General features: G+C 45.1%; 3 protein-coding genes across 3 annotated transcripts in view; 1 reads left to right on the top strand and 2 right to left on the bottom strand.

The window, feature by feature from the left end:
- LOC309548731 (uncharacterized protein) overlaps nt 1-6808 on the bottom strand; it is a gene marked incomplete at its 3' end in the record, with an annotated part of 98477 nt that extends 91669 nt beyond the window's left edge. The window contains exons 1-3 of the mRNA XM_082248686.1: nt 6699-6808; nt 6413-6619; nt 6151-6292 (exon numbers count right to left, since the gene is read on the bottom strand). Of these exons, the coding sequence (XP_082104812.1) occupies nt 6151-6292; nt 6413-6547 (277 nt within the window). The 5' untranslated portion in view covers nt 6548-6619; nt 6699-6808. The remainder of the gene's footprint in view (nt 1-6150; nt 6293-6412; nt 6620-6698) is intronic.
- The window catches only part of LOC309550227 (uncharacterized protein), a 1381219-nt gene that overhangs the window by 324550 nt on the left and 1038920 nt on the right, over nt 1-17749 (bottom strand).
- LOC309550746 (uncharacterized protein) overlaps nt 1-17749 on the top strand; it is a 224815-nt gene that overhangs the window by 199201 nt on the left and 7865 nt on the right. The window lies entirely within an intron of this gene.

Raw genomic sequence — 17749 nt, 5'->3', positions numbered from 1 at the left:
ATGGGGCTCTGGGACATATATCCCCAAAGAGACTTTACAAGCTCACATTTCAGTCATCCCTAAAGAGGGAAAAAGGTCTCACCTCCTGTAGTAGCTACCGACCCATTTCCTTGCTAAATGTCGATCTTAAACTGTTCACCAAAATCCTAGCAACTAGGATCCAACAACATCTGACGCAACTCATCCATTTGGATCAAGTTGGATTTGTGCCTACACGTGAGGCATGGGATAACACAACCAAGGTCCTCAACCTCCTACATGTAGCCACCAAGACCCGCACACCCTGTGTCCTCCTAAGCACAGACATAGAGAAGGCCTTTGATTGAGTAAATCGGCATTTTAGGTTTGCAGTACTTCGACATGTTGGCATCGGCAACACCATGCTAAATTGGATCTCCCAGATCTATACTGCCCCTGCCGCCCAGGTTAAGGCGAACGGTGTCTTATCAGACTACTTCACAATTAGGAATGGGACAAGACAGGGGTGCCCTCTGTTACCCTTACACTTCACATTATCACTAGAATCCTTTTTATGTAGAATACGCCTCCACCCGGATATCTCAGGCATGACTGTTGGGGTGACCCAGCAGAAAATATCAGCGTATCCAGACAATGTTATTTTCCCTCATAAATCCCATAATTTCTCTACCGAATCTTCTTCACGAGTTTGAGGCATATGGCACTCTGTCCGATCTAAATATCAACTTTACTAAATCTGAAGCTATGGGAGTAGGCTTATTAAACTCCCTTCTCCACCAACTGCAATTGCATTTTAAGCTAAAATGGATGAACTCAGCGCTGAAATACCTGGGCACTCTCAAACCACCCAAATTTTCACCCATCTTCACGCTCGACTTTCTTCCCCTCCTAAAGAAAGTCCACATTCTATAAGATAAATTGAATTCTGGCCTCCATTCATGGTTTGGGAGATGCAACATTATTAAAGTCTGCATACTCCCAAGATCCTATACCTCTTTCAAGCACTTCCGATATTCATCCCTTCGCATTACTTTACACAAGAGGACACCCTACTAGTGGATTTTATCTGGGCACATAAGCGACCTGGGCTATGTAGGAGATAACTCTTGCTTCCTAAATTACCAGATGGACTGGCAGTGCTGGACTTATGCAAGTACTATCAGGCTACACAGTTGGGGAGACTCAGACTGGTGTCGTCATGGTGAAGCAAAGCTTTGGCCCAGACTAGAACAGGCCCAATGCGACATACCCCTCCATAGAGCTTCATCGTGCCACCATTCACTACCAGACTCCATAAGACGCCATCCCCTCATAGGTCACACGATAAGAACCTGCTCTAAATTATTCACACAACTTTCACTTTCCCCAACGCACTCACCACTGACACCCATACTGGGGAATCCCCAGTTTACCCCGGGCTACCAAGATAAAACATTCAGGACCTTGATGGAGTCAGGCTATTTCCAAGCCTCCCATTTTATCTCCATTCTCTTCATACCCCCGCCCCCCCTTTGCCCTTTTACTTACCCTCCACCTACCTCTTCCTAACCTCACTTCCCAACCTTCCCCTCGCCCTTTTTAAACACATGGATAACATCAGGATCCTCTCGATCAATGCTAAGGGACTTAACATCCCGGAAAAGAGGCAAATTTTGTTGAACGATTTAAACAATCTAAAATTGATATCACCTTTGTACAGGAGACCCACTTCAGGGATGACAAGCTTCCACTATTTAAGAAGGAGTTTTTCCCCTTGGCCTAGCACTCTACTAACCCGGAGGCTAAATCAAAAAGAGCCTCTATCATTTTTTCTAGTACGGTACCATGGACACTGCGCGCATATTCTAATAGACCCCAATGGCTGATTTCTGTTTCTGAAGGGCAATGTTGGTGACGTCAGAGTGACTTTGACCACCTATTATGCTCCCAACAGCCAGCAGGATGAGTTCATTACTAGAGGTATGGAGAAGCTCCTGGAGTTCTCTGAGGGTCAACTAATTGTTGGGGGAGATTTTAATATCCCTCCGATTCCTTCGGAGGATACATTTCTGGGATCCTCCTCTGTCCCCCCCTGGAGTCCGCAAACATATTGCAAAGTCCCTCCATAGTGCACAATTGATAGATGTGTGGCGCCTGATGCATCCCAGAGAATGAGACTATTCTTTCTATTCCTCACCTCACCAACTATACTCTCGTATAGACTATTTCTTGATGCCGCATTGTCAACTACACACAATCCCGTGACTCTTTAATAGGCTCTATTACATGGTACGACCATGCCCCTGTTATACTTTCTTACGCACTAATTGACTTTCGAAGGTCAAGAACCCGAATGTGGAGACTAAATGAAAGCCTACTCCAAGATGAGACTGTTTTGACAGGTGTAGAGAATTAGACCATTTCTTTCAGACTAACACCATTGCAGATACTGACCCCGGAATCATTTGGGAGGCACACAAGGCAGTGATTCGTGGGGTGCTCATAAAGCATGGCTCCTGGATCAAAAAACAGCGTACAGCACAACTAGACTCCTTATCCCAAGCTTTACATGCATTGGAGTCTCATCACAAACACGCTCTGTCACTCTCCTCAGAGGTAGAACCTATGACTCTACATAGGCAAATTAATGACCTTTTACTTTACAAAGCTAAGGCAGCCATGCAAATTTGTCGTAAAATGTCATATGAGTCGGGAAATAAGTGTGGCAGACTATTGGCTAGATCCCTCCAAGAAGAAACCTATTATCTCCCGCACAGGTCAAAAAGCCGCGTTACCTAGACATATCGCAAGAATTTAAATCCTTCTATGCCTCGCTCTATAACTTACAAACCCCAACAGACCCATATAGAGGAATACCTGCTCTCTTTCTGGATGCCCTGGTTGTCCAACACTGACAGTAAATCCCTAGAGGATCCCATCACCTTGGCTGAACTAAAACAGGCCATAGGTGGTTCCAAAGTGGGGAAGGTTTACCATCCAATATTATAAAACACTCTTGCCGTCACTTGGACAGTTTATGGCTGACATGTTTAATACATGGGGCTCTGGGACATATATCCCCAAAGAGACTTTACAAGCTCACATTTCAGTCATCCCTAAAGAGGGAAAAAGGTCTCACCTCCTGTAGTAGCTACCGACCCATTTCCTTGCTAAATGTCGATCTTAAACTGTTCACCAAAATCCTAGCAACTAGGATCCAACAACATCTGACGCAACTCATCCATTTGGATCAAGTTGGATTTGTGCCTACACGTGAGGCATGGGATAACACAACCAAGGTCCTCAACCTCCTACATGTAGCCACCAAGACCCGCACACCCTGTGTCCTCCTAAGCACAGACATAGAGAAGGCCTTTGATTGAGTAAATCGGCATTTTAGGTTTGCAGTACTTCGACATGTTGGCATCGGCAACACCATGCTAAATTGGATCTCCCAGATCTATACTGCCCCTGCCGCCCAGGTTAAGGCGAACGGTGTCTTATCAGACTACTTCACAATTAGGAATGGGACAAGACAGGGGTGCCCTCTGTTACCCTTACACTTCACATTATCACTAGAATCCTTTTTATGTAGAATACGCCTCCACCCGGATATCTCAGGCATGACTGTTGGGGTGACCCAGCAGAAAATATCAGCGTATCCAGACAATGTTATTTTCCCTCATAAATCCCATAATTTCTCTACCGAATCTTCTTCACGAGTTTGAGGCATATGGCACTCTGTCCGATCTAAATATCAACTTTACTAAATCTGAAGCTATGGGAATAGGCTTATTAAACTCCCTTCTCCACCAACTGCAATTGCATTTTAAGCTAAAATGGATGAACTCAGCGCTGAAATACCTGGGCACTCTCAAACCACCCAAATTTTCACCCATCTTCACGCTCGACTTTCTTCCCCTCCTAAAGAAAGTCCACATTCTATAAGATAAATTGAATTCTGGCCTCCATTCATGGTTTGGGAGATGCAACATTATTAAAGTCTGCATACTCCCAAGATCCTATACCTCTTTCAAGCACTTCCGATATTCATCCCTTCGCATTACTTTACACAAGAGGACACCCTACTAGTGGATTTTATCTGGGCACATAAGCGACCTGGGCTATGTAGGAGATAACTCTTGCTTCCTAAATTACCAGATGGACTGGCAGTGCTGGACTTATGCAAGTACTATCAGGCTACACAGTTGGGGAGACTCAGACTGGTGTCGTCATGGTGAAGCAAAGCTTTGGCCCAGACTAGAACAGGCCCAATGCGACATACCCCTCCATAGAGCTTCATCGTGCCACCATTCACTACCAGACTCCATAAGACGCCATCCCCTCATAGGTCACACGATAAGAACCTGCTCTAAATTATTCACACAACTTTCACTTTCCCCAACGCACTCACCACTGACACCCATACTGGGGAATCCCCAGTTTACCCCGGGCTACCAAGATAAAACATTCAGGACCTTGATGGAGTCAGGCTATTTCCAAGCCTCCCATTTTTCAACATCATCTAGTTGGCCTGCACTCAAAGACCTCATGGACTCCTCGGGACCCTACCGTCTAGATTTCTGGAGAGCATTGCAACTCCATAATTTCTTAAACTCATTGCCACCTCCCAGTAAACGCAACACACAACTTACACCCTTCGAAGAACATTGCTCCTAAGACAGAATACTGACACAGGTATTATCCATTACCTATGCATTACTGATCACACCCCAGGGGACTTACCAACCCCCATTCTTAGGGAACGGGATTTAGACTGTAACTTTAATCCAGACCAACAAAATCACATCATTCCATTTACATTTACATCATCCATCTGCACGTAAATACAAGAAACCAACTTCAAACTCCATACAAGGTGGTACCGCACGCCGTCAAGGTTGAGCAGATTCTTCCCCACACTCACTGATCAGTGCTGGAGATGCCAGGAAGGGCCGGGGGACACTCCTACATGTTTTTGGTTGTGTCCTAAACTAGTGGAGTTCTGGAAGACAGTACGTGAAATGTCTCAGAGGTTTATAAACCAACCGCTCCCCAATGACCCTGCTCTCTTCCTTCTCCATGCTTCTAACATCCCGGCCCAGACCTATAAAAACTCTGTCATTCGTCACCTTCTAAATGCTGCTAAAATGTGCATCCCTCTTAAATGGAAAAACCCACAGGCCCTGACTGTTGGCATGTGGCTCAAAGAAATAAATAGAATGGAAAACCTTGTTCTCTCGACACGTCCCCAACATGAACGATATACCAAAACCTGGGGTCAATGGAATATATTTGTCCTCTCTGATGAAGGCTGCTCTTTCATTAAGGGTGGCAATACTAAAGAGACCTCATGTTGAGTTTGGGGGAGCTCTAAAATATTGGTGGAAAGTATTGCTGATGTAGGGCCATAGCTTTACCAATGCTAACCCTCCTACACCCTCCCCCCCCCCCCCTCCACACCTCCTAACCCCTTCCCCCCCGTTATGCGAAACTGGAACAAACAACTCCGGGTACTTTCTAGACCTGCATAACTCCTCCCATTAGAGGAATTGTAGAACACCTCTTATTCTACCACCGATGTAGATCTCAACCTTATGACTGAATTGTCTTCAATGTTGTAATGCACTGTCTCAGCATATGTTCTATAAGGAATGTTACTGTTTATTATGCCTGGAAGTTGTCTTTTATATAAATAAAAGATTTGAAAAAAAAAAAAAAAGAGATCTGACATGGATCAATGATACAACCTTACCCAACCAAACATCACTGAGTAATAATGCTATTGAAATGATGACAATTTTATTGTTTGGAATATGACATTATATTGAGGATTGGAGATGAACCTTTCATATGGTGTGCAGTATCTCCTCTTCATTTGTTTGGAACAAGACATTAGACTCAGGCATGGGGCAGAAGACCCAAAACTCATAACCTAGGTGCCTATATCATGCACATTTTTTTTGCCAGCCGAACCCCAGAATCTCCATAAATCCAGTCTAGATACATAAATTGTGTCTGCAGCACAGAGAAGGAAGATTATCCGAGAGAAATACAGGAATACAGGATGGGGAACACAGCTCAGGAAAGTGACCAGGGGATTACAGGCTGATATCCCCCAGTCCCCGCCCTACTCTGGACCAATCAGTGAGCAGTATGGGTGGAGGAATGTATTTAATGTTAATGACCCACCTGTGCTGATCTCTGTAGGAGTGTCCTCCTCTATAAATGTCCCCGTTATTCCATCCTCCTCCATAGACTGCTGATCATCCCTCACATACCTCTCTTCTTCTTCTGCTTTAACCTCAAATTCTATATCGATTGGATCTCCACTCTAAATCAAGAAAATTAAAGAATATCATCTGTAAAATATAAGCTTTATTATTGTGACATCACATAAAAATCCACACATTGTCTCCATGAGTCTGTGTTTTATAATCTCTGTCTCACCAACCTTGTAACAGTGGGGGATGGTGTAACCTTCCTGTGTGGAATCCCGGGAATACAGAGGACGGGGACATCTCTCTGGTGGGTTCCTGGTATTAGGTGGCTCCATCATATCCTTGTGTCCTTCTGAAAACTTCTCCATCACTCCATACTCCTCATCCTCCTCTTTATACTCTTCTTTAACATCAATATTATCATCCCCGAGGTTTCCACTCTGAATATATAATAAAACATTCATTGTAACAAATATACTGTATATAAATCAGAACTACCAATAATTGTCACTCATCTACCTGATGATGGTGAGGGATGGTGTGACCTTCCTGTGTGGAATCCCGGGAATACAGAGGACGGGGACATCACTCTGGTGGGTTTCTGTAGCTGGATGACTCCACCATGGTGTCCTGGTACAGATCTTTGTGTTCTTTTAGAAACTCTGACTCCTTCTTCACCCCATCCTCTTCATCCTCCTCTTTTATCTCTTCTTTAACCTCAACTTTAGAATCTCTCAGGTTTCCACTCTGAATATATAATAAAAATGACATCAATGGTAACAATGCAGATAATGTACAGATCCTAATGATACTATCAGTGATTGTTCCTCATCTACCTGATGATGGTGGGGGATGGTGTGACCTTCCTGTGTGGAATCCCGGGAATACAGAGGACGGGGACATCTCTCTGGTGGGTTCCCATTACTGGATCCATCTGTAGGAAACACACACACTGACTGAATACATTGTTTCTATGTGTTTATCAGATGATGGGGGATCTAGGTGGAGCCTCCGTACTGCTCTCTCCTTTACAATAAAGTCTCCTCTTACCCGGTGATGTGAGGGGCGGCTGATTCTCCATCATGACGTCCTTGTAGAGATCCTTGTGTTCTTCTAAATACTCCCACTCCTCCATGGAGAAATAGACAGTGACATCCTGACACCTTATAGGAACCTGACACACACAATGATACAGTCACCATCCAGACACATCCCTTGTCTGTTACTGGATAATGTCCCAGAATTCCCAGCACCGTTCACCTCTCCTCCGTGATCTCTCTGGGGACTTCTAGAATCTTCTTTGTATTTCTCTATTCTATCAGGGAGGGAGGTGGAGGCAATGTGATGGTCATATGATCTCCAGACTTCACAGGAGGAAAACTCTAGGTCTGAACACAAATAGTAAAATCAAATGAAATTCCCAGAATCCTCCTCACCTCACCATTCAGGTTTCCATTTGATTAAAGCCCCACCTCAGACTGAGGTATAATTTACCGACACAGGACCCCCACACTACGCAGGGTAAAAGCTTGTTGCAGGCATTCTGACATCATTACATACAACGCAGGACCAACAGTCCCACTTTACGTGAGGATGCCAAGGGTCCGCCCACATCCTAAGAGCATGAGAAAAAAAAGCCAGATGGATGGACATTGGGGGGAGGAGCTGTGAGGTCAGTGTGATGTCATAGGACATATAGACTCTGGATGGAGGAACATTTAGATGGGGAGATTTGAGGGACCCTCTATATGAGGATCCTGTGCTAACCAAATCATTGTTCCCGGGTGCCTCCCACTTCTCCTAAAATGAAGAGTGAACTTTGACCTTTACCATAGAGAAATCTGTCAGGATTCTGTGAAAGTAATCTCTCATGTGATCAGGTGACGTGCGGAGGAACGGAGTGTAAATAGCAGACAATTTTCTCCAGAGCTACTAATATTGGGGATTGATTTTGCTGCATGCTGGTGCCAAGTTTCCACCCCCCGGGGTCACTGCAGGTGTGGAGAAAAGCTGTGTAAGAGGATATGGAGGAGAGATGAGGAGGAGATCCAGGAATCAGGATAAAGGTCAGGACAAGCAACAGACGAGCGCATCCAAGAGATGAAGCCGGGGTCACTACACAGAAAATCAATCCAAGGAAACAACAGGCAGGACGAGGAATAGCAAGAAGGAGCTCAGAGACAAATGAGAATATTGCTCAGCCAATGGGAGATTATCTCAGCATGACTTACATAATGAAGGAGATGGGGGGGAGGGGAGGTGACCATAGATACATGGAAATTCAGCTGGTTCAGCAGAGATCGCTCACATTTCCATCCATGTGTGGTCAGCTTTGGAAGCGAAATATATTAATCATCAACTGATCCCATTGAAGGGGTTAATCTACTTATTACCTCCTCTGCCACCAGATCATGCAGTGTCTCCCTCTACGTTCTATGGAACGTCCTCTTTACCCAAAATCACTTCCTGTCTGTATTCCATAGAGACTTCCTGTCTGGGTAGAAGTGAGATCACCACCTTGTGGAGCTCAGAGGAACTGCAGCCCTGAGAAACGTCTGGTAGTGTGAACACGGCCTTGTGCTGTGTGTGTATATACTATATATCCTTCCCCTTTCTCTCCTCCCTGAGTGTGTATGAAGAGGCGGAGCTCCTGCTGGAACAGCGGTCGGAGGAGGAAGCCGAGTCTAGGAGGGAGACTGACAGAAAGCGCAGGGAATTGTATGCATAAGATATATAGAGAAACAACAGGTTCCCTTCCTTCACTTTGTGAGGTGGACACCTGGTGGGTTTTTTTTTTTTTGCTGTGGTAGGTTTTTTCTTGTTTTTTTTTTGTTTTTTTGGAGAAAGATGGAGAAGAGGAGGTTTATCTATAGATCGGGTTACCTACATATTGTAGGAAGAGAAGTCAAATAACATATTACCCCTCAAAAATTTAAATTATACTATGTAATATAATATGCTACATAAAAAAAGGGGTTTCCTCCCTCTTTGTACTCATATTTTTGGAGCCTTTTATTTATTTATTTATTTTTTTCCATTACAGTCACGTTTTTGATGATTTTTTTTCCACTGTTTAAGATATATAAATTTAGAATTGACACTTGGGATGCTTAGGGTCAGGGTTTTTTTTTTTTTTTTTTTGGAGTATAAACAATGTGCAATGTACAAGATTTATAAACATTGGGTATAACCAATGTACAAGAATTATAAACATGTATATATGGCAGGCATGTGTTTAGATTTATTTACATATTATGAGGATGGTAATAAAATATTACTTTTCATCCCCCTCCTTTCTTATTATTTATTTTTAAAGCGGAGTTCCACCCTCAGAATAATTTTTTTAACAAAAATAGCACATTAATATTAATACATCTCGCTTCACAAAACTGCTATTTGCATATTTATGAGTTGAACAGTGTATTTGTTTAGTGAAAATCTTACTTTTAAAACTGCTGCCTGTGCATTGTCATCTTTACTAAGGGCGTCTGAAACAGCAGTGTAAGACTTCCTGACCTTCTTCCTGATTGCTGTTCATTCTGGCTACCCAGAATGCAGCAGGAAATCCCGCACATGGGCAGTACTATGCTTTAGGCATAGTACAGGTTGCTATAGAAACGTTGGCTCAGGAGGAAGTTGCCACCCTCTATATCCCTTCCCCGCCTCCAGGAAGACACATGAGAGAGAGAGAGAGAGAGAGAGACAGAGAGAAACATACTGCCAACTAGTACCTAGAAAACTCTTGTCTGGCTGATGGGGAACTTTACCCTCCAGCTGTTGCAGAACTACAAGTCTCATTATGCTACTGCCTGTAGGAGTCATGCTTGTAACTGTCAGCCTTGGAATGCCTCATGGGACTTATAGTTCTGCAACAGCTGGAGGGCCGCCAGTTTGACGAAAATGGCACGCTGTTATGGGATCAGCACTTTGCACGGATGGACCGATGGATGCATGGCACGCTGTTATGGGGTCAGCACTTTGCACGGATGGACCGATGGATGCATGGCACGCTGTTATGGGGTCAGAACTTTGCACGGATGGACCGATGGATGCATGGCACGCTGTTATGGGGTCAGCACTTTGCATGCATGGACGGATGGATGCATGGCACGCTGTTATGGGGTCAGCACTTTGCATGCATGGACGGATGGATGCATGGCACGCTGTTATGGGGTCAGCACTTTGCATGCATGGACGGATGGATGCATGGCACGCTGTTATGGGGTCAGCACTTTGCATGCATGGATGGACGGATGGATGCATGGCACGCTGTTATGGGGTCAGCACTTTGCATGCATGGATGGACGGATGGATGCATGGCATGCTGTTATGGGGTCAGCACTTTGCATGCATGGACGGATGGATGCATGGCACGCTTTTATGGGGTCAGCACTTTGCATGCATGGATGGATGGACGGATGGATGCATGGCACGCTGTTATGGGTTAGCACTTTGCATGCATGGACGGATGGATGCATGGCACGCTGTTATGGGGTCAGCACTGGGTCAGCCAGCACAACCCCCCAAATCCCCTGCTAGAAGAAATCTTATCCTGTCACCTCTCAAATTCCCCATCCCAGCACCCCCCCCCCCCATGTCGGATTGTCCTGGGGGGGGGGGGGGGAATAAGAGAATTTGTACTAGCAGGGTGGGGAGAAGATGATTACTTCATGGTGGGATTGGTGACAGGATAAGATTTGTGCCCCCGAGCGCAGTTCTCCCTTTCTTCAAGCATCGCAGGCAGACCTCAGATACAGCGCGGCACATCCCTCTGTCATTCTCCTCTTCATATGTCAGAGCGGAGGAGGAGCAGAGGAGGAACCTAAGAGAGAAGCCGATTACTGAACTTTTGGCTTTGCACAGACAGCTGCCGAGGGAGAGATGCGGCTGCAGAAGGGGAGAAGATTGCAGCTCAGGAATGACACTGGATGTCAGATCATCGGGACTATACAGAGTTTGTTATCCCCTCTCCTCCCAGCAAACAATGTGGAAAGGGGGCGGGTAACAAACTCTGTATAGTCCGGATCTGACATCCAGTGTCATTCCTGAGCCGCAATCTTCTCCCCTTCTGCTTCTGCAGCCGTATCTCTCCCTCGGCAGCTGTCTGTGCAAAGCTTTAGGAATCGGCTTCTCCTCCACCGCTCCTCCACCGCTCCTCCTCCGCTCTGACATAAGGTAAGGAGAAGCCGAAGGACGCCGCTACAGTGATAGGAGTGTGAAGCCTGGCAAGAAGAGAGAGAGGGAGCACATCCCGCTCTCTCCTGTCAAATAATCAGTGTCACAGAAACACTCCTAACAGCGCCCCCTCCACCTCCCATGCTGCAAACACCGCCGGGATAAGCTGAGCCGAGTTCAGGTCGGGTCACTGGTCTCTGACACCCCGTGAGATGTGGGGCTGTGCCGCTGCGGTACTATAATAAATAAAAAAGAGTGGGGCTGCTGTGAGTGAAGGCAGACTAGGAACAGCATCAACCCACAGCCATGACAACGGCCCTCGAGGCGTCATTTCCTGTTTTAAAAAACGCGAGATGAGGAGAGGCCGATTGCCTTCTGGTAGTTATTACACACAGCTCCCATGAAGCAATGCGAATCAGGAAATGACGACATCGGCCGCGGCCGAGGAGGGGGGGAGGAAGCAAGAAGAAGGAGGAAGTGAACTTTATAATGAAGTAAAAATAAGGTAGGAAACTTAAAAAAAAAAAAAAAAATGCCCAATTGATCTTGAGAATGCACAGCCCGAACTAAAACTGCAAAGTTGTGAAACAGGGTGGAACTCCACTTTAATATTTTAATTTTTTTTTCATTACACAAGCTACATAAAGAAAAAAAGGGGTTTCCTCCCTCTTTGTACTCATATTTTTGGAGCCCCCTTTTTTTTTTCCACTATAGTCACGTTTTTGATGTTTTTTTTTTTATTTCACTGCTTAAGATATATACATTTAGAATTGACACTTGGGGTGCTTAGGGTTTGGGGATTTTTTTTTTTTTTGGAGTATAAACAATGTACAAGATTTATAAACATTGGGTATAAATACATTTTTTTTTTTTGACACTATAAAATTATTTACACACGCTAAATAGGGGATCGAGGAATTTCCCCCTTTTTTTTTTTTTTTTGAGCACTATAAAATTAGTTGTATTATCCAGGTAAGAAAACAAGAGATTCCCTTCTTTCACTTTTTTTTTTTATGTTACTAGTATTAAAAATGCTCATCTCAACTTCCAATAATACACTAGCAGCGCTATCATAAGAAGAGAATAAAGTCTCTGTGATGGAATATAAAACGATGTGAGACAAGTTCATGCAGAGAGTCCACAGAATCAAAGAGTGCAGCTCCTCCACAACTGTACATTCAGATCCTAGAAAGCCTCCACCTCACCGCTGTGCACACCCAATGGTAGTACACTTACCAGAGGCCGCTGGATAACGAGCCAATGTATATCTCAAACACAGGGATGTGTGGTCCACCAAAGACTTGAAAACCAGGAAGGGACTCTCGCCTCACACTTATACACAGGAATCGCTCTGCATATACCAGGTGCATGTGAATAAATCAATAACACCACATAGCGTGATACTGCATAACAATCCCCTTTATTCCAACACACAAATTCTTCAAATATTGCACTCACAGACAAATGGTAAGTAAAGCGTGTAAAACTGGGGTAAAACCTGTGTCCTGTCACTTCCCACTGATGAATAGCTTGCCGCTCGGTACCTGGACGGTCAAACTACCGTTCAGCTACCAATGGACCACACATCCCTGTGTTTTTGAGATATACATTGGCTCGTTATCCAGCGGCCTCTGGTAAGTGTACTACCATTGGGTGTGCACATCGGTGAGGTGGAGGCTTTCTAGGATCTGAATGTACAGTTGTGGAGGAGCTGCACTCTTTGATTCTGTGGACTCTCTGCATGAACTTGTCTCACATCGTTTTATATTCCATCACAGAGACTTTATTCTCTTCTTATGATAGCGCTGCTAGTGTATTATTGGAAGTTGAGATGAGCATGTTTTATCACTTTTGAGATACACCCATTTTTAACATGTATTATTTGTAATAGCAGCAGCTGCAGGTCCTTTTAATAGGACCATATATATTTATTGTATATTTATTGTCTACTTACATTTGAGCGCTGGGTGAGTGGGCCCATTTTATAGATCCTACTCCTCATTTTATAGTATTAAAATTGCGTTAAGGATGCTCAAAGGATATAGAGGGCTGTTCCGTGAGAGGGAAGAGAGATACAAATAGAAGAATGGCTTTCTGCTGATTATAAAATATTAGAGTATAAAGAGTCTGGGGGGTTCGGGGGGTTCGGGGGGGGGGGGGAAAGAGCTGGGACCTCACTTTGAGGCCCTGCCCAACCACGAACCTACATAGGACTACGCACAAGCCTTTAGGTTTGAGGGTGTGCGTACAAATAACAAGTAGTTAATTTTGCAGTTTTGGGTGGGTGGATGGGTGGGATTGGTTCTGTGTTTTTTTTTTTTTTTTAATTTCTCTCTTTTCTTCTCTTTCCCTTCCTTTCCCTTTCCATTTTCTAGCGTGACAATATGGCCAATATAAAAGTACTGACATTAAATTCAAGAGGCCTTAATACTCCCGAAAAAGGACGTATGTTATTAAATGATTTAAAACGCTCTCAGATGACACAAAATCTAATGTAACGATTTTGCGGCCGGAACTCCGCTTTAATGTTTGGCAACAGATGATATTGCCAAGCACAAGGTACTACAGTGGCTACAAAAATGTGCACCGGCCTATACTAACCCTTATGCTGAAGAATGGGAGTGTTTGGTGATGAGGCCTAGTCAGGGTACCTGACCAACATCTTTGGTTGGTTTAGGTACATCGATGATGTCCTCTGGATTGGCATGGTGAACCTCAGAACAATGGGAGGTTTATAGGGATAGAACAATTCAATTTGAAATTGATGTTGGGTGGCTTTGAGGTGTTTTCAACTTTTAATGTAAAATACACTCTAGTGTCTGGTGTTTGTTGGCTCCCATATTCAATTTTTTTTCACTTTGCCCCCCCCCCCACCGAGTTTAGCCTGCCTTATGGGCCAGAAACACTCCCTTTTAGCTAGTGTGTGAAGTGGCTTCGTACTCAGCCCATCGTGGCATTACATATACATGTACATCATGACAATTTTGTACATTGTAATTTTCTTGTGTGTCGTGGTGCTTCTGACATGTGGATGTAATGACGTCACATCACCGATTAGCCTTTGGCTGTATTTTCCCAGTAGGAGGGACTGGGTTAATCAATGGAATACCCTGTTATTCAGGGAAAAGGGGCAGGAATGCTTTTTACTATTCTCTGTCTCTATGGGTGCCATCTTTACTATCTGGCCTGATAGATAAGGGTTGAGTACACTACAGTGGGCTGGGCAGTCTCTGAGGGAATTGGAATATCAATTAAACTGGTCAGACGTCAGTCTTTTCCCCCATCTGATCCTGAGGTAATGCTCTCTGTATCTCTCCTTGATGGATAGACTTTTATTTTTACACCTGGAATGAAGGTCCTTTGATGTGAAGTTTCATGACAGTGCGTGGACTTTTATGAGTTCCTAGTAATAGGGGTTACATCCAAGCCATGCAAAGGTGGTATCAGGGGTCCCTGAATACATTTTTATATGGACATTTGTGTGTTATTAATTACAGGCTAAATCTACCTGGAGACACTGTACAAGTGTTATACTGTATGTAGTCTTGTGGTCCCTGTTGAAGTCCATGTGTGGACATTTCTTCCTATTATTATTATTTTACAAGATTTATAGAGCACCAAAGCTTGCACAGTGCTTTATAATCTAAAGGAAGACTGTACAGTTACAATAAAAGAGGGTTTACAAGGTCCTTGCTCCTAAGAGCTTACAATCTAATTGGGTGGGCCAAGTTATACAAAAGGTTATAACTGTGGGGGACGAGCTAATGGAAGAGTTAAAAGTTCGAGGTGTAATAGGCTTTCCTGAAGAGATAATTCTATCTATGATAAATGACAGACTGAATTCACATTGACATGTTCTCCTCACCTGGAATGTGCTGAGTTCTTGGATAACGTCTACACAGTGTTTACAGATTGGCTTTATCACCCCAACGAGCTCGCTCCAGTTAATGGGCGTAATAATTATGTTAGGATGATGTCACCGGTCAGGACCCTTTCATGTCATCCTACATTAGGGTGACCAGATATTTAAAATGAAATCCTGGGACATTATTATTATTATTATTATTTTTTTGGCAGATGGTAAACTATTTTATAAGCATATTTTCCTCAAATAGTTCATGAGATGGTCAGAGACTGCGGACATAGTACAGGAGATGGTCAGAGACTGCGGACATAGTGCAGGAGATGGTCAGAGACTGCGGACATAGTGCAGGAGATGGTCAGAGACTGCTGACACAGTACAGGGGATGGTCAGAGACTGCAGACACAGTACAGGGGATGGTCAGAGACTGCAGACATAGTACAGGGGGTGGTCCGTGACTGCGGACATAGTACAGGGGGTGGTCCGTGACTGCGAACATAGTACAGGGGGTGGTCAGAGCCTGTGGACATAGTACAGGGGGTGGTCACAGACTGCTGACATAGTACAGGGGATGGTCAGAGACTGCGGACATGGTACAGGGGGTGATCAGAGACTGCGGACATGGTACAGGAGGTGGTCAGAGACTGCAGACATGATACAGTAGATGGGCAGATACTGCGGACATAGTACAGGAGATGGTCAGAGACTGCGGACATAGTACAGGGGATGGTCAGAGACTGCAGACATAGTAGAGGGGGGTGATCAGAGACTGTGGACATAGTACAGGGGGTGGTCAGAGACTGCGGACATAGTACAGGGGGTGGTCAGTGACTGCGGACATAGTACAGGGGGTGGTCAGAGACTGTGGACATAGTACAGGGGGTGGTCAGAGACTGCGGACATGATACAGGAAATGGTCAGAGACTGCGGACATAGTACAGGGGGTGGTCAGAGACTGCGGACATGATACAGGAAATGGTCAGAGACTGCGGACATAGTACAGGGGACGGTCGGAGACTGCAGCCATAATAGAAGAGATGATCAGACACTGCGGATATTATGCAAGAGATGGTCAGAAACGACTGCACTGAAATGTGAGCCATGCTTAGGTCCCTTTTCAGAAGCATTTGACATGCAGTGAGGAGGGGATATTGCATTTCCTCACTGCCTCTTTAACCCCTAACTACCACTTAAAAACACATAGGACAAAATACTGTTCTAAGCTTGGGAGGGGGAGAGAGAGAAGGAAGAGCAGGAAGGAGGAGGGGGGGGGGGGGTGGAATCCGGTCACAGCTCACTCACTTCAGTCCCTGAGGGCTCTCAGCTCAGTCACTTCAGTCCCTGAGGGCTCTCAGCTCAGTCACTTCAGTCCCTGAGGGCTCTCAGATCAGTCACTTCAGTCCCTGAGGGCTCTCAGCTCAGTCCCTTCAGTCCCTGAGGGCTCTCAGCTCAGTCCCTTCAGTCCCTGAGGGCTCTCAGCTCAGTCACTTCAGTCCCTGAGGGCTCTCAGCTCAGTCACTTCAGTCCCTGAGGGCTCTCAGATCAGTCACTTCAGTCCCTGAGGGCTCTCAGCTCAGTCCCTTCAGTCCCTGAGGGCTCTCAGCTCAGTCACTTCAGTCCCTGAGGGCTCTCAGCTCAGTCCCTTCAGTCCCTGAGGGCTCTCAGCTCAGTCACTTCAGTCCCTGAGGGCTCTCAGCTCAGTCACAGCAGCTTCAGGATTACAGTGAACTTCCCGCCCACACATCCTATTCACACCCAGCACACGGGCTGCTGGAGTGTGGGCAGATACAGCGAGGGAGGGGCGGGAAGAAGCAGAGGCGATCCAGCCTCTTCCATTCTCTGAGGAGGGGGCAGCTGTACTGTCTGTGCTCCATGAGAAGGGAACACAGACACTCAGCAGTGTGACAGATGCAGCCATCTGTATATTCACGGAGGGTTGGCAACACTTATGGGGCATCCTAAGTAGGGGCACTGGCCTGACAACCCCCCCCCCCAATGTGTGGCATCCATGGTGAACCACCACCCCCTTTGGAAGCCATTGGTGCCGCCCCTGAATCTGGGAACAGAACCGGGGACATACTTGGTCCGGGATGGTGTCCTCAATCTGGGGACTGTCCCCAGGAAACCGGGGACGTCTGGTCACCCTATCCTACATGCTCCCTTCTGAGGATTCTTCTATCCTCCCAAACAAATGTATGAAATCATCGATGAGTCCTCCTTCTATGTGATCTAGAAGATCTGGAATCGCAATGCCTTTATGGATGAAGTGGATGACCCAGTTTATATATTATTTATAAAAGAAGAAAATGTAATATACTGCGCTAATAATAAAGATAGCAGCTAGCACACTCAACTGACAAATACATTGACAAAAAGTAAAAATATGTAAATGTGCAGCGCTAAACCAAAGTGATAATAATGAATAAATCACTCAAAGTAATGATAAAATGTGTAAATATAGATAGAAGGTGAATATAAGTCCCAAGTGAGAAAAAGGTGAGAATTAAAGTCCAGGGTGATGTGTGTGATCACA

Source organism: Pelophylax lessonae (genome assembly GCF_965119305.1).
Source record: "Pelophylax lessonae genome assembly, chromosome: 3".
NCBI lineage: Eukaryota > Metazoa > Chordata > Amphibia > Anura > Ranidae > Pelophylax > Pelophylax lessonae.
Note: the sequence above shows the minus strand (reverse complement) of the source record. Positions and strands in the feature narration are given on the sequence as shown.